We start from the raw sequence: 23,658 nt of genomic DNA, 5'->3' as shown, positions 1-23,658 counted from the left end.
CTATACTCCACCGTCCCTGCATCCTTCCTCCCCTCCTTTAGGTCAGGAACCCAGGTGGACCTATGGCCCGGCTGCCTGAGTGGGCGGGGCGGCTCCGGCCTGGTTCTTTGCCTATCTTTTATTTTATTTATTTATTTTTTATAATCTATTTTATTGTGTTGTTGTTGACAATCTTTACATAGTTAATTACAGTTAAAGAAAGAAAAAGAAAGAAAGAAAAAAAAAAAGGGTCCAGGGGGATAGGGAAGTGGGCAATACTATTATGTCCATATTGTTTCCATCTTGTATCTGAGGTAAAGGAGGATATTGAGGGAGAAGCCCCACCCGGTTTCCCGCCCACCCCGAGTCCCGGATGTGGGGCATGCTCTGAGATATGTGCTTGAGTGGTGTTAATAGTTCTCCAGTTATGAATCGCTTGCCTATCTTTTATCTCCATGGGAACCATTTTGCTGTATGACTACAGAGCCTTTTGTGTTGCTTTTTTTTTTTGAAGATTTATTTATTTTTATTGGAAAGGCAGATATACAGAGAGGAGGAGAGACAGAGAAGATCCTGCGACCAACAATTCACTCGCCAAGTGACTTCCATGGCCCAGATTTTTTTCTTTTTTTTTTTTTTTAAGATTTATTCATTTTATTACAGCCAGATATACAGAGGAGGAGAGACAGAGAGGAAGATCTTCCGTGCGATGGTTCACTCCCCAAGTGAGCCGCAACGGCCGGTGCGCGCCGATCCGAAGCCGGGAACCGGGAATCTCCTCCGGGTCTCCCACGCGGGTGCAGGGTCCCAATGCACTTAGCCGTCCTCAACTGCTTTCCCAGGCCACAAGCAGGGAGCTGGATGGGAAGTGGAGCTGCCGGGATTAGAACCGGCGCCCATATGGGATCCCGGGGCTTTCAAGGCGAGGACTTTAGCCGTTAGGCCACGCCGCCGGGCCCGGCCCAGATTTTTCTTATGAACACTTCCTCAGTGCTGGGTCCAGCAAGCAGTCTCCCCACTGTGCCTGGGTGCGTTGTGGGGTCTTACCCAGGACCGGGTCCTGCTCTGGCTATCACCTGCAGGGGCTCCATCAATCCTCTTTATTCCTGACATAAGTTGGTCCCAAAAGTCCCATCAGCGTTGACACAGGCTCCAGTCTTCCAGAGTTAAAAGCAAAAAACGCAGCATCTTGCCCCTCAGTCCTGGGAGCATCCCCTTTTTGCCCCAACTCTGCGTGTTGGCCGCCCAGCCCGGCCCATCCTCCATTCTCCCCAGTGGACCTTGTCCTGCCATTCTACCGCGAGCTGCCGGGGAGGATGGTATGCAGAATTCCAAATCCAATGGACTTTGTTTCAGCTGTCTCTCTGGGCCCCTTGCTTGGAGTAATGGCGGGAATAAGAAAAGACACGCTCGCCTCCACAATGTTCATAAAAAACCCAACCCTAGAGGGATGGGGGACCCTTAGCAGTCGCGTCTGAAAGGTAACCTGGACAAAGTGTGCCAATGAGGATGACCGAGGAGCGACCGAATAAATGGAAGAGAAGCAGCTAAGTACCTTGGTGGTGGGGGGGGAATAAGTAACAAGGCAGAGCGCGCCTGCGCACACGGGCGCTCCGGCGCGTCCCGGCTCGGCCGCGGGGTGGCGCTGCGCGCAGGCTCGGACCGCTCTAGCCGTTCCTCTCGCTGCTCTCGCGGGAGGCGGGCGCGCCCGCGCGGGGGTCCCTCCAAGATGGCGGCGCAGAGGAGGAGTCTGCTGCAGAGTGTGAGGAACCGGCTGGCTCTCCGGGCTGGGGGTTGGCAGCCCCGGGGGGCTGTCGGGTGCAGGAGCGGCTCCCTCTCCGTGGCGAGGTGTGACCGCCGTCCTCCCCTGTCCTCCCCCGGCCGGCCCCTGCCTGCCTAGGCTGGGGGGCTGCTTTGTAGCGCGCGAGCTCGGCGGCAGATTCGACCCACGCGTGCGCATTGCGGGGCCGGCCGCCGGCGGGGTGCGTGTGTGTATTTTGTGGGGCGGTCAAGTGAGGGGGTCAGGGCCGCCGGGTGAGAGGGTCAAGGGCTCAGGTGTCTTGGCTGCAGGGGTGGCACCCGCGTGGGGATCGAGGATTTGGGGGCGTCTTCAGCGAGCGGGCACGACCCGAGCAGGCGTGCACACAGAGCACCCGTGGCCTCCCTGGTGTGACCATTGTCTGTTTAACAGGTGAGGCGCCTGAGGCAGAGAGGCGGCGGTGAACCCCGCAGCCGGTGACTGCAGAGGCAGGATTAGGGTCGGGCCGTGAGAACCTGGGAGTCTGACCACAATGCCCTGAGGTGTCCCTGAGGTGTCCCTGAAGTGACAGCAGGGAGTGGGAGTGAATCCCTTAACCCTGAAACGCCTACTTGCAGGGTAAACCCTTGTGGGTTTAGCTCCCTCTGCCTGCCTCTGCACCGCCTCGCGTGCACTCAGGGCTCAGGCTGGCCACTTGGACCCGCCTCACACCCCCCTATTGGAATTGCCCCCGGATGTAGTTGCCTCCCTGCGCAGAGTGAACTCCCCAAGAAAGGATCTGGTTTAGCGTCATGTGTGTCTCCCATCTGATCCGTCGTATGCTGGGCCCTACACCCGTGTTGGTGCAATGAGGAGCCCTCTGTGGGCAGTCAGGTTCAGCTCTGGGCCTCCCTTACAGGGCAGAAAAGGCCCTCCTGCTAAAGCAGGCTATGTGTAGACTCTTAAGTGGGGGGTCTGATTTTTAAAGATTTCCTTATTTGAAAGGCAGAATTACAGGAGAGGGAAAGACAGATCTTTGTGTTGGCTCACCCTGCAAATAGCCACGACACTGGGGCCGAGCCAGGAGCTTCTTTCTGGTCTCTCATGTGGGCACAGGGGCCCAAGGACTTGGGTGGTCCTGTGCTGCTTTCCCAGGTGCACCAGCAGGGAGCTGGGTCAGAAGTGGAGCAGCCGAAACTTGAACCTGCCTCCTTATGGGATGCTTTACTCACTGCCCCTCAGGACCAGCCCTGGATTCAGTATTTTGAAATTACTCTCTCCCTTCTGGCTGTTCCTTTGGTTTAGTACTGTAAGGCCAGTGAGCCTGATTCACTCAATTACGCGGGCCTCCCCGTGCTTTGGAAGCTTCCGGAGGACAAGGGGAAGGGGCTGGCTGGAAATGCTACACGGTGCAGGCTGAGCGGCTTGCTGGGGAGAGTAGTGTCTGGTCCCCTTGCTTCCCCATGTGGGTGTGATTGAGCCTGGATGAGTAGAATTAGCTAGAAGGTGTGGAAGGTGTGGGTCCTTACCCTGGAAGGGGTCTCCAATGGAGGTGGGCTCCTTAGGACCTGTCAGCCCCCAGCACAGCCTGACGTGTTCAGGAGAACCTGGCCTCTTCAGTGTGACGGAGCGCTGTGTGTCCCATGTGGCATCTCCCCACCGCCCGATTCTGGGGACACATTGTGATGGGATGAACTCCCTCATTATACTTCTAGCCCAGTGTGTCCCATGCCGGCTGTGAACAAGCCCTGCCAAGGGTGGGCACCAGGGTATGGGAGCACTTGGCATGTGGCAGACACAGAGCAGGTGCTGGGGATGCTGCCTTCTGCCTGCCTCGCAGAAGTTTCTGTTCTAGTTAGGGGGCTACCATGAACAGTGAAGAAACAGGGAGGAGTGGAGAGACCTACCAGCAGGGGTGTGAGGCCTGCCCCCGGGGAGGCAGATCAGGCCGCTGTGGAGGTCGTGGTCGGAGGGAGCTAGGGCCCTGCTGGACTTGGTGGGTCCTGGTGTGCATTCTGGGTTCTAGTCTGTGTGTGTGTGAACCTTCAGGGTGGTTTTAAATAGGTGCCTGGCGTGAGGTGATTTCGAAGATTTAGAAGATACTTTTTTTTAATTTTGTTGTTGTTTTTTAAAGATTTATTTGTTTTTATTGGAAAGTCAGAGAGAGTTAGAGATATAGAGAGGAAGATTTTCCATCCATTGGTTCACTCCCCAAGCGGCCACAAAGGCTGAAGCTGAGCTGATCTGGAGCCAGGAGCTTCTTTCAGATCTCCCAGGTGGGTTCAGGGTCCCAAGGCTTTGGCCCGTGCTTTACTGCTTTCCTGGTCCTCAAGTGGGGAGCTGAATGGAAAGTGGAGCAGCTGGAATACACACTGGCACCCATCTGGGATCCTGGTGCGTGCAAAGTGAGGACTTTAGTCACTAGGCTACCATGCTGGGCTCTTTTTTTTAATTATTTTTGTTGGAAAAGCAGATTTACATACAGAAGGGGAGACAAAGATCTTTCAGCAACTGGTTCACTCCCTACGTGGCCACAAGGGCTGGAGCTGAGGTGATCCAGAGCCAGGAGCTTGTTCCAGGTCCGCCAAGTGGGGGCAGGGTCCTAAGGACCTGGGCCATCCTTTACTGCTTTCCCAGACCTTAAGCGGGGAGCTGGATGGGAAGTGGAGCAGCTGGGATATGAACTGGTGCCCAAATGGGATTCTGGCACTTGCAAGAGGAGGATTAGCCTGTTGAGCCACCATGCTGGCCCAGTTTCTCTCTTGAGTTGGAGGTGTGACGGTGGAATCCTAGTCCTGGTGATGGTGGCAGAGGGGTGGTGGGCAGGGCCAGAGTCTGGTCGTGTTGGAAGGAAGAAGATTCGCTGATGGCTTGGTGTGGGTTGCATGACAGGAATGGTAGTCACGAAGGACTGAGGGGCCTGGTGTGACTTCCCACGTCACACCCTGGGGCTGGGCAGAATGGAGTTTGAGTTAGCCCACACCAGGGAGCAGAAAAAGCCAATTGTTTGAAAGCAGTTTTTATTCATTGAGAGTGATGGTTATGAGCTCATGGCTGTAGACAGCATTTTCTCTCCCTCCCCTCAGGTGAACATAAAAATAAATATGGGGCCACTAATGTGAAAAGTCTGTGAAATAGTGTGAGGTCTCGGGCCCAGCGCAGTGGCCTAGTGGCTAAAGTCCTCGCATTGAACGCGCCAGGATCCCATATGGGCGCCGGTTCCAATCCCAACAACTCCCTGCTTGTGGCCTGGGAAAGCAGACAAGGACAGCCCAAAGCCTTGGGACCCTGCACCCGCGTGGGAGATCTGGAGGAAGTTTCTGGCTCCTGGCTTCGGATTGGCACAGCTCTGGTGGTTGAGGTCACTTGGGGAGTGAATCATTGGACTGAAGATCTTCCTCTCTGTCTCTCCTCATCGCTGGCTTTGCAGTAAAAATAAACCTTAAAAAAAATAGTGTGAGGACTCCATTAGCCTGTCACCTGTAGGTGTTAAGCCAGCGGGTCTGCTGCAGGGTCCTACTGCTGCTTGGCTCCCAGTTTGTCTCCGTGATGATGATTGACACATGGAGCCCCAGAGGGTGCCCAGCAGGGCCATGGGGACCAAGTGGGGCATGCAGCAGGAGAGGTCGCACGGATGGTGAGGAAGGAGGGCCTGGTAGCCCTTGTAGGGGAAGCATAGCTGCACCCCGCCCCACGGGGAGCCATCCCAGGGGCCCCCGCCTCCCTTCCCGGCTTCCTCTTTGCCTCTCCAGAATCGGTCGCTTTCACCACACAAACACTTGGCCTTTTCATGCCATAATTTGCTATTCAGGCTGCAGCCTGAACTCAGGGGCTGGAGCCCCGTCTGCGGGGAGTGGGGTGAGCTCCTGCCGGAGACACAGACACACATGCACAGCAGCCGCTGAGCCCGGTAGAGTGTCTGCTGCCTTTCTCCCCCTGCTTGCTGCCCCAGGGGCAGTTCCTCGCCACCTCCCAGAGAGGCCCAAGGTGCCTGCCTTTGCTGCTGTGTACACCGTGCAGAGAAGGTCATGCATGCCACGTGCAAGACACCCCCTTCGCAGCCTCTGTGAGGCTCATAGACCCTGGGCCATGGGTGGGCAGACCTGGCATTTAGCATGTGGGAGGAAAGATGCCTCCTCGGTGGGCGCAGGGGCAGAGGGGTAGGCTGTGTGAGTGGCAGCTATGTGACCTTTCCAAACTGCTCAGAAGCGCAGAGGAAGGAGACGGGAGACCGGGCAGTCTGTTGGTTTTCCTGGTGCCAGCAGTGGGTGCCAGGAGCAGAGGTGCCCTGGGGGAGACCGAGGGCAGTGGGAGTGCACAGCACAGCAGGGTGGGGGAGGTACTGGTGAAGGACAGCCTCCCAGCATTGCCCATCCCTTGCTGTTGAGTCCGGGTCCCACATGCCGTGGGGACTGTGTGCCCACTGGGGTCTGCTGTGAAACAAGCATGTCCTACCCACCGCCATGTTGGATAGGAAACTTGGTCACTGTACCTAGGGCACTGTGACAGTGGGGGCACGTGAGTACCTTGTGTGGCACTGAGGAAGACCCCTCGCAGCACGTGCACGTGCACTGTACTGCCTCCAGCGGTGTGGGAGTGGGCGCAGCACAGGTCTTGTCATCAGTAAGACAGCGTGCTTAGGGCGAGTGTGTGGGAGACTCGGGGAAGAGGCCCTGGACCTTGGGCAGTGTTCTTACAGAGCCTGGATGCGTGCACTGGAGGGGCGTGGATGTAAATCCTCATGGTCACTGCCGTTCGCCGTCAGTTCTCTCCCACTCTGACTCAGTCAGAGAACAGTCCACTGCCAGCATGCCCCGACCGCAGTCTGACACTTAACTGATCTTGCTTCATGAAAATATAGGACTGGATTTCTGCTCGTGGTCTGTAGAATTGAATAACCTTGTTTGGTGTTCATCTTCTGTTGTCTTCAAGATATGGCGACTAATACTGGTTTTCCATTTAACAATACTGGAAAAAGTTTACATTCAGAATGTAAACTGGTTGGGCCAGGCTGCGTGGAACTCCTTTGTGGTCTCACAGATGGGTATCAAGGACCCTGCACATCAGCTGGGAGCCAGATGGGAACTGTGGCAGCCAGGACTCAACCTATGACTCCAGTGTGGTAGAAAGGCACCCTCTGCAGGCTATGGCTTGAGCCCCTGCATCCCAGCGACAGTCCCCTAAACGTGGTCTTGAGTTCTGTTGCTCTGTGTGTTTTTGCAAGTTCCATTGTGTTTCAGTCCCAGGTGCTCACTAAGTGCCACTGTGATCTCATTTCTCAACTTGGCAGAGTTTGTTATTCCTGGTCAGCCTGGTAGGCACCGGCTAATAGAAAGAGCCCAGGGGCCCCTGGGGATTCTCCTGGCTGAGTTGTCCCTCGACACCAACACAGCGAGTTCCTCAGTTGGCTGAGCTTGTTTGCTTCTTGTGTGTGAGACTGGTGGTCCAGTGATCAGTGCTTCCAATGGCCCATTGCCTCATGCCAAGGAAGCCCTGTACATTGTTCATGTGGTGTTTCTGTTCCAGTGGGAAACGTGGGATTGTTGGAAGGATTCAGGTCCCTGGAAGTCTGTCTGCCCCTAATGGGAGAGGGGGCTCTGTGGTGACAGCTTTGCATGTGAGCATGGGCTGTGACTGGCCAGTGGGGGCACCTGGGGCGATCCTGCTTGGGGAACCTAGGTGTGTGTCAGTTCTGCTGCATGCAGAGGCAGACTGCAGAAAAGGAGGCCCCATGGGAAGTGTGCCTACCAGGCCACCTAAACCCACAGAGGCTCTTGCAGTGGGAATGCGTTGGTGGCTCTGAGACCTCAGAGGTGATTGGTGCCAAGTCAGTGCCTTGAAAATTAACTCTCTGGCAACTCGTTCCTTGCACAGGATGGGCCTCACACCCGGCACACGCATGCACATGTGTGTCCATGTGGCTTGGAGCCGTCTCTGCTGCACTCCTGGCAGAGGCCTTTGATTCTTCCCTGAGCCCAGCACGTTCCACCCTGCAGGGATGTAGTGCACACCCCTGGCTGTAGTTGCCTTGTTGGTAGACTCCTGGAAGATGGGCTCACACCAGGACCCTCTGTCTCCTCCAGGGTCCTTTGGTGCCTAGACTGATGGCGTCCTGTTGGACACACTCAGCCAGCGTTAGCTAAGGGTGTGTGTGTGTGTGTGAGAGAGAGAGAGAGAGAGAGAGAGAGAGAGCTGAAGACACTGGAACCACACACATCATACTGGCTCCACAGACCTGATTTCTGCGCATGTCAGTAGAGGGGGTTGTTTGGCTTTACAAGGAGACGCACCAGGGTCGGAGCTGGGAACTCGCTTGTGAGGTCACACTTGCCGTCACTTGATGTGGAGGTGTTAGATTCCTGGGTCCTTGGGAGCTGAGCAGAACTGGCCTCACATTCCCTGTCCATCAGCAGGTCCTGGCTGTTTTCTGTTCTCCAAGGCACTAACGACTTTGCACGTGGTGGTGAGGTGGCGTGAGTAAAACCGTGTTGGTAAAAGTCAAGTAGCCAGGGGGCAGACTCAGTGATGGTGGTGGCCTGAAAAGTCAAAAGTGAGGGTGTCAGTTCTCCCCAGAACGTTCTAGACATTCAGACCGTTCCATTCAACATCCCAGCAAGACTCTGCAGATTCAGGCCAAGTGATCCCAAAACTTACATGCAAAGCCTCATGGGATAGCCAGGACAGCTTTGAAAAGGCTGAGCAGCCGGAGGCAGTATCCTACGGGCCGACTGAGGGCGTGCGGTAAGGGATGCAGTTGGTTGAGAGATGCGCATCGGCAGGACGGGAAGGGTCCTGACAGACCCACGCGATGCGGTTAACTCTTGCTTAAGGAGAGCCTTGCGCTTTTTAAGGAAGTGTTTATTTACTTTTATCTCCTTGAAAGGAAGAATAACAGATTTTCCATCCACTGATTTCACTCCCAAAATGGCCACACCAACCAGCGCTGAAGCCAGGTGCCCAAATTCCATCTGGGTCTCCCACCTGGGTGACCGGGGCCCACGCACCTGGGCTGCCCCACTGCCTCCCAAGTGCTTGTGCAGGGAGCTGGATCAGAACAGAAGAGCGGAGACTCCAGTAGGGTTGTGTACATCCCAAGAGGCCACACACGTACAGATGTTTGACACCCAGAGGCAACTCAGTGGGGGAAGACCAACCTTCCCAACACACACTGTTGAAGTCATCAGACCTCCACACTCAGAAAGCAAAAAAAGGCCCTGTGTGGGAGCCTAGTGGCTAAGGTCCTCTCCTTGCATTCACCAGGATCCTGTATGGGCGCTGGTTCATATCCCTGCCCTGCTTCCCATCCAGCTCCCTGCTTGTGGTCTGCGAAAGCACTGGAGGATGGCTCAAAGCCTTGGGACCTTGCACCCATGTGGAAGACCCGGAAGAAACTCCTGGCTCCTGGCTTCGGACCAGCTCAGCTCTGGCAGCTGCGGCCACCTGGGGAGTGAACCAGCAGCTGGAAGATCTTTATCTCTCCTTCTCTCTGTAAATCTGCCTTTCCAATAAAAATAAATATTAAAAAAAGATTAAGTAGATCTTTAAAAGAAAATTAAAGTTTGACAGAAACCCTCTATTTCATACTGTAATTCAAAATTGGTGACATATCTGAACAGAGAGTGTAGCGCTGTAAGTCAGAGGCTCCCAGGAGACCTCATGCCTGCAGCTGGGCCAGGAGTGTGGTGCCTGAGCCACGGGAGAAGCGCCAGTGCGGCTTCACCAGAACTGCAGGGTCAGCTTGGCTCTAGTGAATGAGATAAAAAGCTAGAAACTTGAAAAAATATTTGCGAATTCAACATTCAAGGAAGGGCTTTTGTCCATAATATGTAAAGAACCCTCTGAATTCAGCAATTGAAACACATTACCCATGTACAAGTGGGCCTCCACTCAGACCCTGCAGTAGCCACTGCGGAGGTGCAGTGAGAGCCCCCATGGGGTGGGGTGCTGTTGCTCTGTGAGTTGGGAGAGTTTCTGCCTTAGGGGACAGGGGGACAGATGTCAGTCTTTGCTAGTGGGGATGCAAATGACACGGCCAGTGCTGGACAAACATTTGCCAGTTTCTTGTAAAAGAACTTAAGCATGTGACCCAGCACTCTCACCCCTGGTACGTAATGTGAGAAGATGGAAAGTTCACACAAAACCTGTGAAGGCATATACCAGTGCACGTCATAATCCCTAAATAAGCCTGAAACTGCCAGCTGTCCTCCAACGAGCGAATGCCTAAACCACTGCCCCTCCGCAGGCTGACGCATGCAGTGGCCACCGGGCCAGGTCTCAAGGCCAGCAGAGCGCCAGAGGCCAACCTCCGGGCCTCACTTGCTGTGTGAAACTGGACAGACCAAGTGGCTGTCGGCACTTAGGGGAGGGAGGAATCCCAAAGGCGCAGCACAGGGGTGCTTTGGGGGTGACGTGTCCTGTCGGGAGGCTCAAGATAGACTGTACATGTGCCAACATTTGTAAAACTGCACACCCAAGAAAGGCAGTTTTACTACATGTTAATTTGAAAATCAAACAGACACCCACACATTGCAGAAGTGGCTCAGGGTGTTAGAGGCAGAACTAAAATAGCTGGAGGCAGCGTGGAAGCGCTCAAAGTGGAGGAAAATCCCCCACAGTCGCTTCCTGTCCGTACTTAAATAAACGGAAGACTCACTATGCCACAAAAAGCTAGCCATGAGCTTTTGGCCCACCTGATAGCCAAAGCCTGGCCAAGTGCCTTCCTGTCCGTTTGGGAGACCATTGCCACCTGTACCCCCTTGGCAGTCTTGCCCAATATCCCAGCAAAGCCTTTTGTTCCGGGGAGCTGAACTTCGAGTCCCCCAGTTCCTTTAGTTTTCTCCCCGAGGTGTGCTAGAGAGCAAAGCCCTGTTCTCAGGTGGGAGGCAGAGGGTGGGCTTTCACAGATGGTTGGGGGGACCTAGATCAAACTACAGAGAAAAAGATGCTTGGGGCGTGCCCCAAGAACACCTGGGGAGCTCAGAGGGAATGTATTTGTGCCAGGCCAGAGCCACGTGAATGCATGCGTGTGGGCCTGTGCCCATGCAGGAAGCATGGCTGACATGAGGCCACCCAGCCTGATTGACGATCCACATGGGCAGGGCTGATGGCGGTCAGGCAAGTTGGGGGAGGCTTCCTGAAGAAGGACTTCATGGAAATGCTGACCTGTGAGCCAGGGAGTGCCAGAGGCTGTGGAGATGGCCAGATGAGGAGATGGGGGTGGGCATTGTGGTGCACCAGAGCGCCTCCTTTGGAGTCCCACCGCCACTTCCCATCCAGCTGCCTGCTCTGGGGCGCCCTCACACGTGGGAAACCCAGATGGAGTCCCTGGCCCGCGGCTTCAGTGAGGCTTCAGCTGTTGTAGGCTTTTGGGGAGGAAAGCCGTGCATGACAGAGTTCTCGGTCGATCTGCCTTCCATCTCCCTCCACCCCACCCCCATCCCCCCAAAATAAGGTAAATTGTCCATTAAGGCAGGAATAAAATGAGACACTCCTTGTGGAAAGAAAGGGTAGGGTGTAAAAGGCTGTAGGCTTTTGTGTGGGCTGGGAGGGACGTGACCCAGGGAGAAGGCGGGGCGGAACAGGAGTGGTGGGGTCCTTGTGGGCTGGAGAGTGACAGACTGGCTTGTAGGGGTGCTGCCAAGTCTCCCACCGCTAAGTGCAGTGCACAGCTCCTGCGGGCTGGGTCCTTGGAGCCACTTTGTGGACTGGCTTCAAGCACAGCCCACCCTTGGACAGATTAGTGTCTGTGCATATGAGCATGGTGGCTTTCCAGAAATAGGTGGGTTTTTATTGTGGGAGAAAAAGGTGGGGAGGAGTCTGGTCAGGGAAGGAAGGTGTCGCCTCACAGTGTCCTGTGTCCTTCCCAGGAGCAGCAACCCAGCTGGACGGATGACCTGCCACTCTGCCACCTCTCCGGGGTGGGCTCAGCCTCCAACCACTGCTACTCAGCTGACGGCAAGAGCACCGAGAGCCACCCGCCGGAGGACAGCTGGCTCAAGTTCAGGTGTGAGGGCCGCATCACCCTTCAGGGAAGCAGAAAAGAGCGCTTTTTTTATTTTTTTAAGATGTTATTGTTACTGGAAAGCCGGATATACAGAGAGGAGAGACAGAGTGGAAGATCTTCCATCTGTTGTTTCACTCCCCAAGTGAGCCGCAACGGCCGGTGCGCGCCGATCCGATCCTGGGAACCAGGAACCTCTTCCGGGTCTCCCACGCGGACGCAGGGTCCCAAAGCCTTGGGCCGTCCTCAACTGCTTTCCCAGGCCACAAGCAGGGAGCTGGATGGGAAGTGGAGCCGCCGGGATTAGAACCGGCACCCATATGGGATCCCGGGGCTTTCAAGGCGAGGACTTTAGCCGCTAGGCCACGCCGTCGGGCCCGAGCACTTTTCTTAGAACTGTTGCACATGGGGCTTCTCACTGAGATGAGGTCCCTGGTAGGGGCCGCTGCCCCTCCTGTTCCACCAGCTGTGGGTGTATATGTGTGTGTAGGGCTCCAGTGTGTGTCCACCAGCTATGGGTGTGTGTGCGTATGTAGGACACCTGCAAGGTCAGAGCGAAAAGGTGGCCAGAGTGGGCCTCTGAAGCCACAGCTGCTGTGTCTCTCACTGCCCTCGACCCCTTTCCTAGGAGTGAGAACAACTGCTTCCTATATGGGGTCTTCAATGGCTATGATGGCAACCGGGTGACCAACTTCGTGGCCCAGCGCCTGTCGGCAGAGCTGCTGCTGGGCCAGCTCAGTACTGAACACACAGAGGCTGATGTGCGCCGGGTGCTGCTGCAGGTACAGGGCTCGGGCTGCTGGTGCCCAGTTGGCTTGGGGCCCCCACAGCCATGCAGTGTTGCCAGCATCTTGACCCTGCGAAGGGGCAGCTCCCTGCAGGAGAAGGCCCCCAGCATGTCAAGGACTAGGACGAGGCAGGAAGCAGCCAGTCTCTTAGTGATTGACAGTAGGGGGATGGCGGGTGCGGTGCAGAGCCTCATGGAAGTGAGGTCACATCGAGTGACCCCTTTGCTTTGCATCTGGCCAGGGCTTGGCCTCAGGTTCTGAAAGACCCCAGGCAGGCGGGGCAGTGGGCCATGTCCCAGTGGCAAGTTGTGTCATTCTGCTGCTGAGGCTCAGGTTCCCTCCCAGTTTCTCTTGTGGGGAGCATAGAGGCCTGTGGTTGTGGGTGAGCAGGGGCTTCTCAGTCCTCCAGGACAACTGGGCTCTTTCCTGCCCAGCCTCAGGGCTCCGTGCCTGTCATCTCACCGCCCCGTCCTAGGGGGAAGGGCCACGGCCAGCAGGGCCTGAGAGGGGCCCTCTCAGAGGAGCTGCCGTTCGGCTGACCTTTGCCCAGCCGGGTGCCGTGCTCAGCACCAGGGTGTCCTCACCGCCCCTCACAGCTATGCACTCCTATGTGTATGCCTGGCTGTCTCCCGGCCTCCCACCACTCTGCCTGCCTTTGTCAGAGTCCCAGGAAGCAGTGGGGCCTTGTAGGGGGCGCGGGGTGAAGCCGCCTTCACATAGGGATGTGTGCAGGGAGCTGGTTGCTGCCAGTGGGAGGCGCTGGAGTGTAAAGTGACCATGTGAGCCAGCTGTCACCTGTGTGCGCTGTCCCTGCAGGCCTTCGATGTGGTGGAGAGGAGCTTCCTGGAGTCCATCGACGATGCCTTGGCTGAGAAGGCCAGCCTGCAGTCCCAGCTGCCAGAGGTAGTGTCACTTACAGGCCACTGACACAACAGGCCGAGCTGGGGTTCCGGCAGAGGGCCTCTGCGGGGGGACGAGGGGATGCTGGCCGGTGGGGAAGGCCGTTTGCCCTTAAAGGTGCCTCCTCAGCCCTCCGTGGGCAACCTTACTCAGCACTGGGTGGTCAGTGAGACACGGGAGGCAAGGCCTTTCTGCACGCCGTGGCCTGCATGGGTCCACAGCCTGGTCACTCACCAGTACCTTGTCCACTGCTTTCCCAGAGGAACCTGCCCTGGCTTGCACAGAGCTCCCCGCCCTGGCCGCGCCCTCGGCCTGCAGCTCCTTGCTCTGGAGGGACAGTCCCTGAGGGCCAGCCGTGCTCTGACCTCTGATGGTCACTTGCAGGGTGTCCCACAGCACCAGCTGCTGCCTCAGTATCAGAAGATCCTGGAGAGACTCAAGGTGCTAGAGAGGGAGGTTTCTGGAGGAGCCATGGCCGTCGTGGCTGTCCTTCTCAGCAACAAGCTCTACGTGGCCAACGTCGGTGAGCCGCTGGCTGGGCCGGGGGGCCCATGGAGGCAGGGTGCCCAGGGCTGTGTGCTTGCTTTCTGGTCACTGCCCAGTGCAGTGCCCTGGTTTTGACTACTTTCTCTTCCTCCTCTGCTTAAGATGTGATTGTGGCAGAAGTCCCAGCATAGAACAGCTCCATGAGGAGTGTTCAGTGCAGCCCACATCCCAGTACCCACAGCTGTCACCGTGGGACCCCTTCTGGTACTCTGGTTATATTGTTGCAACCCCAGCAAGTCCTATCACCTGTAACTTATTTTTTTAATGGTGTCTTATTGGACCAACCAGAGGCCGTTTGGACCAGTGTATACTTTCTTTCTTTTTTAGATTTTTTTTATTATTTTATTTTTATTGTAAAGTCAGATATACAGAGAGGAGGAGAGACAGAGAGGAAGGTCTTCTGTCTGTTAACTCACTCCCCAAGTGGCTGCAATGGCCGGTGCTGTGCCGATCCAAAGCCAGGAGCCTAGAGCCTCTTCTGGGTCTGCAGGTACAGGGTCCCAAGGCTTTGGACCGTCTTTGACTGCTTTCCCAGGCCACTAGCAGAGAGCCAGATGGGAAGCAGGACTGAGGGGATTAGAACCGGTGCCAATATCAGATCCTTGCACGTTCAAGACGAGGTCTTTAGCCACTAGGCTACCACACCAGGTCCATAGCTTTTTTTTAAAGTTACATGTTAGCCCAGTTCCTATCATCTGCAGCCCTTGACCAAGCCTGACCAGGGCCCTTCACGGGGTGCTGGACAGGAGTCGCCTGACTGGTCTGTTTTTGCTGTCTCCTGGTCTTGTCTGTGCTCAGCCACCTGCTTCCCGCTGCAGGTACAAACCGCGCGCTCCTCTGCCAGTCCACAGTGGACGGGCTGCAGGTGACGCAGCTGAACGTGGACCACACCACGGGCAATGAGGACGAGCTCTTCCGCCTCTCGCAGCTGGGTGAGTGGCCCTGCAGGGCTCGCACCGGGCCCCCCGTGGCTGGGACTGGGGTCCCGTTGGCCATCTGCTGGCTCGTGAGGTGTGGTCCTTTCTTCCATTTCCCATCTGTGTTAAGAGGACAACAGAAATGGCATGTTGGGGATTTGAGTTTAACCTGTGTATAGTGCTTCCCCAAATACTGGTGCTAACTGCTAACCAGTGGGGGTGGAGGTCACTGGACAGGTCCTGGGAGTCCCGTGGGACTTGGGGTCACTCCTTTCCTCCTCCTCAGCGACAAGCTGGCAAGCCTGGGGAGGATGTGGGGGGCAGTGTGCTGCTTGGGCTGAGGTGTTCAGAGCAGCTCTGGGTGGCACTGAACTGGCACATGAGGGGCCCGTAAGATGTGCTTTCCTCGGCTGGGCACAGGGCCCTTGGGACATAGGGGCAGTGGCAGGCCGGGGTACCTGACACCCTTTTCATGCCCATCTGCTGGGCCTATGCCTCTGACTCCTTGCTGTGTCTGTGACCCCACTTTTTAAAAATTTTTTAGATGTATTTATTATTATTGGAAGGACAGTTTTACAAAGAGAAGGAGAGACAGAGGCCTCAGTGGCCATTCTGAAGCCAGGAGCCAGGAGCCTCATCCAGGTCTCCCATATGGGTACAGGGTCCCAAGGCTTTGTTCATCCTCTGCTGCTTTCCCAGGCCATAGGCAGGGAACTGGAAGGAAGTGGAGCAGCCGGGACATGAACTGGCTCCCGTAGGGGATGTTGGCACTTGCAGTGTAGGATTAGTCATTTGAGCCATTATGCCAGCCCAGTCTGCCCTCTTCTTTTGCTCTCCATGAACGAGAAGTGGGCTTGTTGCCTTGTTCTCCCTGATGGTAGGTTTGGACGCCGTGAAGATCAAACAGGTGGGCGTCATCTGTGGGCAGGAGAGCACCAGGCGCATCGGGGATTACAAGGTCAAGTATGGCTACACCGACATTGAGCTGCTGAGGTAGGTGGCCCGCCTAGTGGCACCTTGCTAGCCTTTAAAACCAGAGAGCCAGGGCAAAGTGACGCTGGGGCTCCAAATGGCACAGGTGCCGCTGAGGCAATTCAGACACCCAGGAGACTTCTTGCATAGAGCAGGTGCAGGGTAGCTAGTGGTTGCTTACTAGCGGGGAGTCAAGTTGAGAACTAGGCTAAAGCCAAGGACAGCAGCTGGTGCTGTGGGACCTAGCAAGTGAAGCTGCGTGAGGTGCCTGGCTGGGGTGGGGACAGACAGACCAGAGGCTTGGCTGGTGCTGCCCTCGGTGGGGGCAGGGGCAGGAGCAGGCATGAACTGTTTTGTCCACATTCAACCCAGGACACCACCCGCCCGCTGTGGCACAGTGGCCGGTAGGTAGCGTGACCCCTGGTGGTGCTGTCCCTGGCCCAGCCCTTTATATGCTTTCTTCTATTCACCCCTGCTCCCACCCTGTCCCTGGGACAGTTCACATGAGCCAACTGTGTGTGGACATCAGGTAGCCTGTGCAGGCACAACTCATGATGAGCTGAGCTGGGACTGGGATCCAGGCGGCCTGGGTGTGGGACAAGTCCTGACCCAGGAACTGTCCTGTGTGGGAGGCAGGAGCTGCGGAGTGTGTGTTATGCCCATCAAAGCGCGAATTGGCCACCGGGCTGTGGGGAATCATACTGCTGGGCCCATCCGCAGAGGTGGGTCCTGCAGGGTGGAGGACACAGCTGACTCCCTCCCCTCTGAGGTCCAGGAGCTGGCAGCTGGAACTTTTGTCCCCAATTTGTAGGTTTCTGTTTGCATATTGGAAGTAAGGATCACACAGTGCCTGGGCTAAAGCAATGCAGTTGGTCTTCCTCCCACCCCAGCCCACCCTGTTACTAGACATCTGAGCGAGGCACCTACCCTGAGAGGCCCCAAGTGGCCAGCAGGGCCGGCCTGCTGGCTGTGCCTTATTCTGTCAGTCGTAAACTGCATTGTTAGTGCGTGTGATCCAAGGCGCCTGGCACAAAGTCACAGGTCACTCAGTGTTAGCATGAGTCCTGCCCACCTGCCATGTAGGCTGGCTCTGACGGCCACCAGAATCCCGCTGCGTCTTCGCCTGTGCCTACCTTGTGTGCACGTGTGTATGTGCATGCGTACACACACGATGGAGCCGTCCCCCCGGCTGTGCCTGACGCCCCCTCAGTAGGTACCTCCTGCATCTTCGCCCTCTTTGGCTTGGACACTTATTTGGGAGCAACCAGAAGGATAGCAGAGAAGAAGGCTTTTAGGATATGCCTCCCGCACCCTGGCGCTCACACCCCTACCTCCCATGGCCAGCTCTGTGTACAGGGATGGAGGGGTTGACCTTGGCTGTCCCACCCCCGGCTGGCCGGCTTCTCCACCTTGGAGCTTTGTCTCAGCAGCTGTAGAGAATAGACCTGTTCCTGGTCGCTTCCTCACTGTCCCTACCTTTGGTCTAGTTGTATGTCCTGTCTCGTGTCTGGGCCGTCGGTGTGCGCCTGGGACCTGCCCCACCCAAACCCTCCCCCTTCTCTCCCGGCAGTGCTGCCAAGTCCAAGCCCATCATCGCAGAGCCGGAGATCCATGGCGCCCAGCCCCTGGATGGGGTGACCGGCTTCCTGGTTCTCATGTCTGAGGGGCTCTACAAGGCCCTGGAGGCGGCCCATGGACCCGGCCAGGCCAATCAGGTGAGCTGGGCAGCACGGTGTCCACGGCAGAGCCTGTTCTCTGGGCTCCCGAAAGCCTGCATACAGCCATCCCACCCGGAGGTCTCGCTCTTTGTGGGCGTGAAGCCACGGCCGTTCCCAGGGCCCCAGTGAAAGCCAAGCTGGGAGGGTAGTTCCCTGGGCAAGTGTCACTCTGGGGGCTCCTGGATGGGCAGGGCCTGCTCCCTGGAAGCTGGGGTCCTGCCCACAGGTCCCCCTGGACCCCAGAGCTCCACAGGTCTGTCTTGACTCCCTCTTCATTTCTTCCTGGTGTGTGAATGCAGCCACTCTTGTGGGGTGTCAGTGGGTTCATATAGGAAACAGGGGGCCCCTAGCTGGGTGTGGCCTTGGAGCATCCGCACAGACAGCTGTCACCACATGTGACCAAGGCACGTGGAGGGAAGCCATCGTTACCTAACCTTGGTGTCTTGAAACATGCAGAAGACTGCCCAACAGGTCCAGTCTCCCTGGCCCGTTGCCAAGGTTTCCCTCTCGTCATGGCTTGTAACAGAAGGGCAGTGACTCCTTTCTGCCTGAGGAGGGACCCTGAAGCCACAGGATTTGGGGTCTGGCCTGAGGTAACAGATGAGGATAGCTGGTGATGGCACTGGCCCCCAGAAGGGCTCCAGTCTTCAGCGCCTGCCTCCGCGCGCAGAGGCCGGCAGGTGGCCTGGAGGACGTTTTGTGTCTGTGGTTTGGATGTTTTTAGTCAGTGTGAGTTTCCTTTTTTCCTTTCCACCTTGGTCTTCCCAGTAGAATTATATAGTGGCTTTTACTAGGTTCTGGAATATTCTGAGTGGTGGATTTTGCTAAAGGCAGAGACCCCATCTTGATCTGCAGCCCCAGTCCCTGATGTTAGTGTGTTCCAGGGAGGTATGCTTGATGGTGACTGTGAGCTGGGCTTTAGCAGTCGTCTGAGTATTGCTGTCCCCGGTTCTATTATGTAACCTCCCTCACAGAGTCCTGGGAGGCAGAGCGTATCGCTTTTCAGAGGGGTGGAAGCAGCGTCAGAGACTATAGGTCATGCAGCCTTTCCAGTAAGAAGATTCCAGAAGGATTATCCTGAATACCTTGACAAGCTCAGATTGCAAGCTTGGCTGTCAGGCACTTCCTGCACCTGCTGAGCCTGTGACCCCTGGGTCTCCTGAGTGTGGGCCCACAGTGCTTGGGTCACTTCTGTTCGTCACTGTGTCCCGCTCCCCACCCCCAGGAGATCGCCGCCATGATTGACACAGAGTTCGCCAAGCAGACCTCGCTGGACGCAGTGGCGCAGGCTGTGGTGGACCGGGTGAGGCGTATCCACAGTGACACCTTCGCCAGCGGCGGGGAGCGTGCCAAGTTCTGCCCCCGGCACGAGGACATGACCCTGCTGGTGAGGAACTTCGGCTATCCACTGGGTGAACTGAGCCAGCCCACACCAAGCCCGGCCCCAGGTACGTGTGCCCTGCAGCCGAGCGTCACCCAAGGCAATGTCCAGGAGCTGGAGCTGAGGGGTGGCCTGGTGCGTGGTGTGCAGGTGAACTGCAGGCCTGGCCTTGAGTGGTTGTGACCCAGGCTCTTGACCTGCCCAGATGCACCTACCCGGGCTGCCACACACAGGGTTCCACATCTGAGGCCCTGGTCGCTGCTGCCAGGGCCCTTCCCTCTGAGTGCCAGGCATGTCGCCTGCAATGCCTCGACTTGTCCCGCTTTGTGACCCCGAGGATGGAGGGGAGGGAGGCCGAGACTCAAGAAGGAAGGGCTGTGGGGTGAGGCTGGGTCTGAGGCCAGAGGCAGGCCCTGCCCCAGTGCCCGGGGGCCACTTCCCTGCCGCTGCTCCTTTCCGTTGCCTACTTGCCCAAGCTGCCCAACACATAGGCTTTCCGTGCCTGCAGCCTACATTCCTTTCTGTTTAGGTTGGCAGTGAGGAAGAGGCAGAGACAGACTCTTCAGGCATCTGCTGGGTCACTTTGCAAATGGCCCTGTTGGTCAGGCCATGAATGGAGTGGCTGAAGTCAGGAGCCTGGAACTCCATCCAGGTCTCTGGCACGGTCAGCGTCAGCAGGGACCTAAGCCCTTGGGTCATCCTCCACTGCTTTCCCAGGCTGATTAGCAGGGGGCTGGATCGGAAGTAGAATGGCTGGGGAATTGGACTTAAGCCCCTTTGAGATGTCAGCATTGCAGACGATGGCTCATCTTGCTGTGCCACGACTCAATGTTGCTTTATCTTTGTCTTTTTTAAACAACCCGATCTTGGAGCTTTGTTCTCCTGTGGTCCCCAGGGTTCCTGCAGTGTCCCTGACTTACTGCAGCCATGTTTTCATTGGGTCGACTTCAAGCGGAAGCAAACATCCCTGGGAAGCCAAGCAGTAACCCCTTCTGGGAAGTGGCTCAGCCCCTGGTTCAGTTCCTCCTTTCACCCCAGCCAGCTCTCCTGCCGACTGGAGGTTCCGTCCAGCCTGGAGGACATGTCCCTGGAGCTGCCCCATGGGGCCGCTGTCCCTGCTGATTGCTCAGTGTCCCCACGTGCTCTCTGCTCTCCTTCCCGCAGCCGCAGGGGGCCGCGTGTACCCGGTGTCCGTGCCTTACTCCAGTGCCCAGAGCACCAGCAAGACCAGCGTGACCCTCTCCCTTGTCATGCCCTCCCAGGGCCAGATGGTCAACGGTGCTCACAGTGCCTCCACCCTGGATGAGGCCACACCCACCCTCACCAAGTAAGCCCTTCGTGTCCAGGGCCAGCAGTGGGACCCCATTCTTCCATGGGGATGTCCTGGCATCAGAGGCTCCCTGAATCTGGGACAGGCAGAGGGGAGGCCGGCAGGTCTCTTTCGGTCACTGCCACTAGCTGCCTGCTGGTCCTGGGCCCGTTCTGGTGTTCCTCAGTGGGAAGGGTTCCTGTACACCTCATCCTCAGGCAAGCTGGCTTCCTGTATGTCACCTGTGCTTAGGGGACGTTGTGGACCGTGCCAGCTCTGCAGGGGGCTCTCGGGTTTCAGGGGCAAGTAGAGGTGGAACACCCCAAGATCAGGGTGTCAGAGGGCCCTTCTGAGTGTAGACCCGCCTGGCCCCTTCTTCTTTGCACCTCCTTTGCTTGTGTGGAATGCCCCCAGCCGCTGCCCCAGGGGGCTGGGATCTTGTTTCCACATTCTGCCCAGTATAATAGAGAGGCCACACCCTTGCTCCACTGGCCAGGGCTCTGCAGGCTGGGCCCAGACAGGATGTAGCCAATTAGGAGGGCCTGCCGGGAGGGAGTGGCCTTTCTTCCCCTGCCCCTTTGTCTTGCTGCCCCACTGCTGTGGGCTGGAAATCCCCCAAGTCCCCGTCTCCCCCTGCTTCTGGGCTGCAGTTGGGGTGGCTGGTCCGGCACCCCTGCTGGGCTCTCTGAGAAAGCCACCAGCTGTGTCCACAAAGTGGCGGCCCAGAGGCAGCTTCCTTCTTTGCCCCTACTCCCTGTCCCCAGCCCAGTGGGGAGGAGTCCACTGCCCATGTCCCCCTGACTCCCTTCCTGCCTGTGGTGCCCACAGCCAGAGCCCGACCCTGACCCTGCAGTCCACCAGCACGCACACCCAGAGCAGCAGCTCCAGCTCTGATGGCGGCCTCTTCCGCTCCCGTCCGGCCCACGCACTCCCACCTGCTGAGGACGGCCGTGTTGAGCCCTACGTGGACTTTGCTGAGTTTTACCGCCTCTGGAGCATGGACCACGGTGAGCAGAGTGCGATGACAGCACCATAGTCCAGCTGGGTGAGCTGCCCAAGCAAGGCCTGGCAGTGCTCGGACTGTGCCACCCTGTGGGGGTGTCCTATGCACCAGCCTCCCCTGGCTCCTAGGACTGTAGGGCGTGCACATGCAGCCTGGACCTGGCCTGCTGGTTCCCCCGAGCACCATCCAGCTCAGGCAGAGGTCCTAGGGACCGTGAGAGTCATGCCTAATGGACGCAGCTCACAAAGCTGCCGTCTCCACCCGGCAGTCTGTGACACTACTGGTGCCTCTCGATTCTGCACAGCAGCTGCCCCCGCAGCCTCAGCCTTGCGCCAAGGCCAGGGGTGCCCGCACCTGTCCTGGTGTTCGGTGGGAAGTGCTGAGGAATGCCAGGGCAGCACCTTGGCCCAACAGATCCAGTTAGCAGAACCCAGAGGAAGCTGGCCTTAAGAAGCACTGATCCTGGAGTGTTCTCAGGCAGTGGGCGCAAGTCAGGGTGAGCAGCCCAGGCCCTGCTTTCTTGCTTCTGGTGCTAGTGAGGTGGTGGTTGGGGTGGCTGAGGTGCGCAAAACCCCAACTGGAGATGAAGTCCTTGCCCAGTCCTAGGCAACAGCCAGGCTGTGGGGCTTGCCTCTGGGTGGGCCGGGGGCAAGGACTTAGGCAGCCTGCCTTCACCCACAGGAGTAGGAAGGACACCTGTCAATGGACCCTGCTTGCACTGGGGATACCACCAGAGCCAGCCCAGGCACTGCAGTTCCCATCCCCAGAGGAGGAAGCAGCAGTGGCCCCGCCGGGGTCTGCCGCCTCCTCCCTGGCCATCCTGCCTCCTTGCCTCCCCGTGCCTGGCACATGGGCTGCCCAGCACTGGCCATGGCTGTGTGGCCCACAGCAAGCAAAGGGTCCACGCAGTTGGAGACACCTGGGGCCCTTGCTGCTGTGCCAGAAGTGAGGCTCTGGAGTCCCATAGTGCTGTAGGGGCCCAGAGGCTGATAGTACACCCCTGTGTCGCTGGTGGTGTGACTCGGACCTCTGGGAGCTCTAGTGGGGGCTGTAACACAACTGTGAGTGGCCCTGGCTCTTCTCCAGTGAAGGGCTGGGCGGTGACTGGTACCACGACCCCTACCCAGGGCTCTGTTCTCTCTGGCTGCTGGTTCTTTCTGGTCAGGGGTCCTGCTCCGTGGTGTAAGAGCCCAGCCCTCTGGGGTTGGGACCAGATGAAGGCCTGTGTGTACCTGGCATGAGGGGGCAGGGGTTCCGTGGCCTGATGAAAGCTCTTAAGGTGATGGGCACACAGGTTTTACACATGGTCCCAGTCACCAGGGCCCTCCCAGTGCCAGCTCTACCCTAAATGCCTGGAGGCTGGGTCACCTTGCATCCCATATAGGAGCAGATGGAAGTGACAGCTTGTTGGGGGAAGGCTCAGAGGTCTTTGAGGACCCTCACAGGGGCTGTGGGCAGAGATAGGAATCCACCCCCACCAAGCAGAGCTACGTGCCACAGGGAGTCCCTGGCTCTGACCATTGGCCTAGGTCTGGGCTCTCTAGCCATGGACCACGTCCCTATGCCTCAGGTGGAAAGCATGGGGTTCCCTGGGGCTGGATCAGAATCAGCTGGAATCCTGGGCCACTTGTGCTGTCCTCAGACTGTGCCCTTGGCCCTGAACCCACTTGTCCCCCCCCCCCCCCCCGCCCGAACCAGCTGCATTCACAGACTGTGGAGACCTCTTCATCAGCTCGGGTGGCCTCTGGGAATCCCGTGGCCAGACAAGACGGCACATTTAATGATGGTCGGTGGGAAGTGAATCAGTAGGTGAAGGAGGAGGAAGGGAGTAGTCAGATGACCTTAGTGACACGCCACATCTGAGCAAGATTTGGATAAGACCAGTGCTGTGGCACAGTGGTTTCAGCCACTTCCTGTGGCACCAACATCTCATGTGGGCACCAGTTCGAGTCTTGGCTGTTCCACTTTGGATCCAGCTCCCTACTAACGTCCCTGAGAAAGCAGTGGCGAATGGCCCAAGGGCTTGGACTCCTGCATGCTAGAGACTGGGATTTGTCGCCGTTTGGAGAATGGAGCAATGGATGGAAGATTTCTCCTTCCCTCCCCAATTCTGCTTTTCAGATAAATAAAAATCCAAAATAAAGGTGTAAGATTGCTGGACACATCTGAGTCACTGTAGCTGCGGTGGCTAGGCAGCCCCCTGCCTGCCCATATGGAACCTGACTTGGGCCGAGCTGGCCACACTTCTGCCCTTGTATGCACTAAGGTACTCTCTGTAGCAGGTGGTGTTGCTGCGTCCCTCAGCTTCAGTGAGGGGCCCAGGTGCCAGGCTGTGGCTGTGGAGGACGGAGGCCGCCAGCCAGGCTCCCAGGTGTCCCTGAGCAGAGACGGGTCGGCCATCCTGAGT

The 23,658-nt window shown here is 57.3% G+C and overlaps 1 protein-coding gene across 1 annotated transcript; it reads left to right on the top strand.

Moving 5' to 3' along the window:
• The first annotated feature begins 1,684 nt into the window (after positions 1 to 1,684).
• On the top strand, positions 1,685 to 22,203 carry TAB1 (TGF-beta activated kinase 1 (MAP3K7) binding protein 1). Its single transcript, XM_058673395.1, has 11 exons — positions 1,685 to 1,741; positions 11,584 to 11,720; positions 12,346 to 12,499; positions 13,322 to 13,408; positions 13,790 to 13,928; positions 14,770 to 14,883; positions 15,750 to 15,861; positions 17,411 to 17,555; positions 18,784 to 19,006; positions 20,104 to 20,266; positions 21,077 to 22,203. The coding sequence occupies exons 1-11, from the start codon at positions 1,709 to 1,711 to the stop codon at positions 21,282 to 21,284; spliced, it is 1,515 nt and encodes a 504-aa protein (XP_058529378.1). The 5' UTR covers positions 1,685 to 1,708; the 3' UTR covers positions 21,285 to 22,203.
• The last annotated feature ends 1,455 nt before the right edge of the window (positions 22,204 to 23,658 follow it).

The sequence above is a fragment of the Ochotona princeps genome, chromosome 15 (genome assembly GCF_030435755.1).
Source record: "Ochotona princeps isolate mOchPri1 chromosome 15, mOchPri1.hap1, whole genome shotgun sequence".
Classification (NCBI taxonomy): domain Eukaryota; kingdom Metazoa; phylum Chordata; class Mammalia; order Lagomorpha; family Ochotonidae; genus Ochotona; species Ochotona princeps.
The sequence above is the reverse complement of the archived record's forward strand: the minus strand, read 5'-3'. Positions and strand labels throughout refer to the sequence as shown.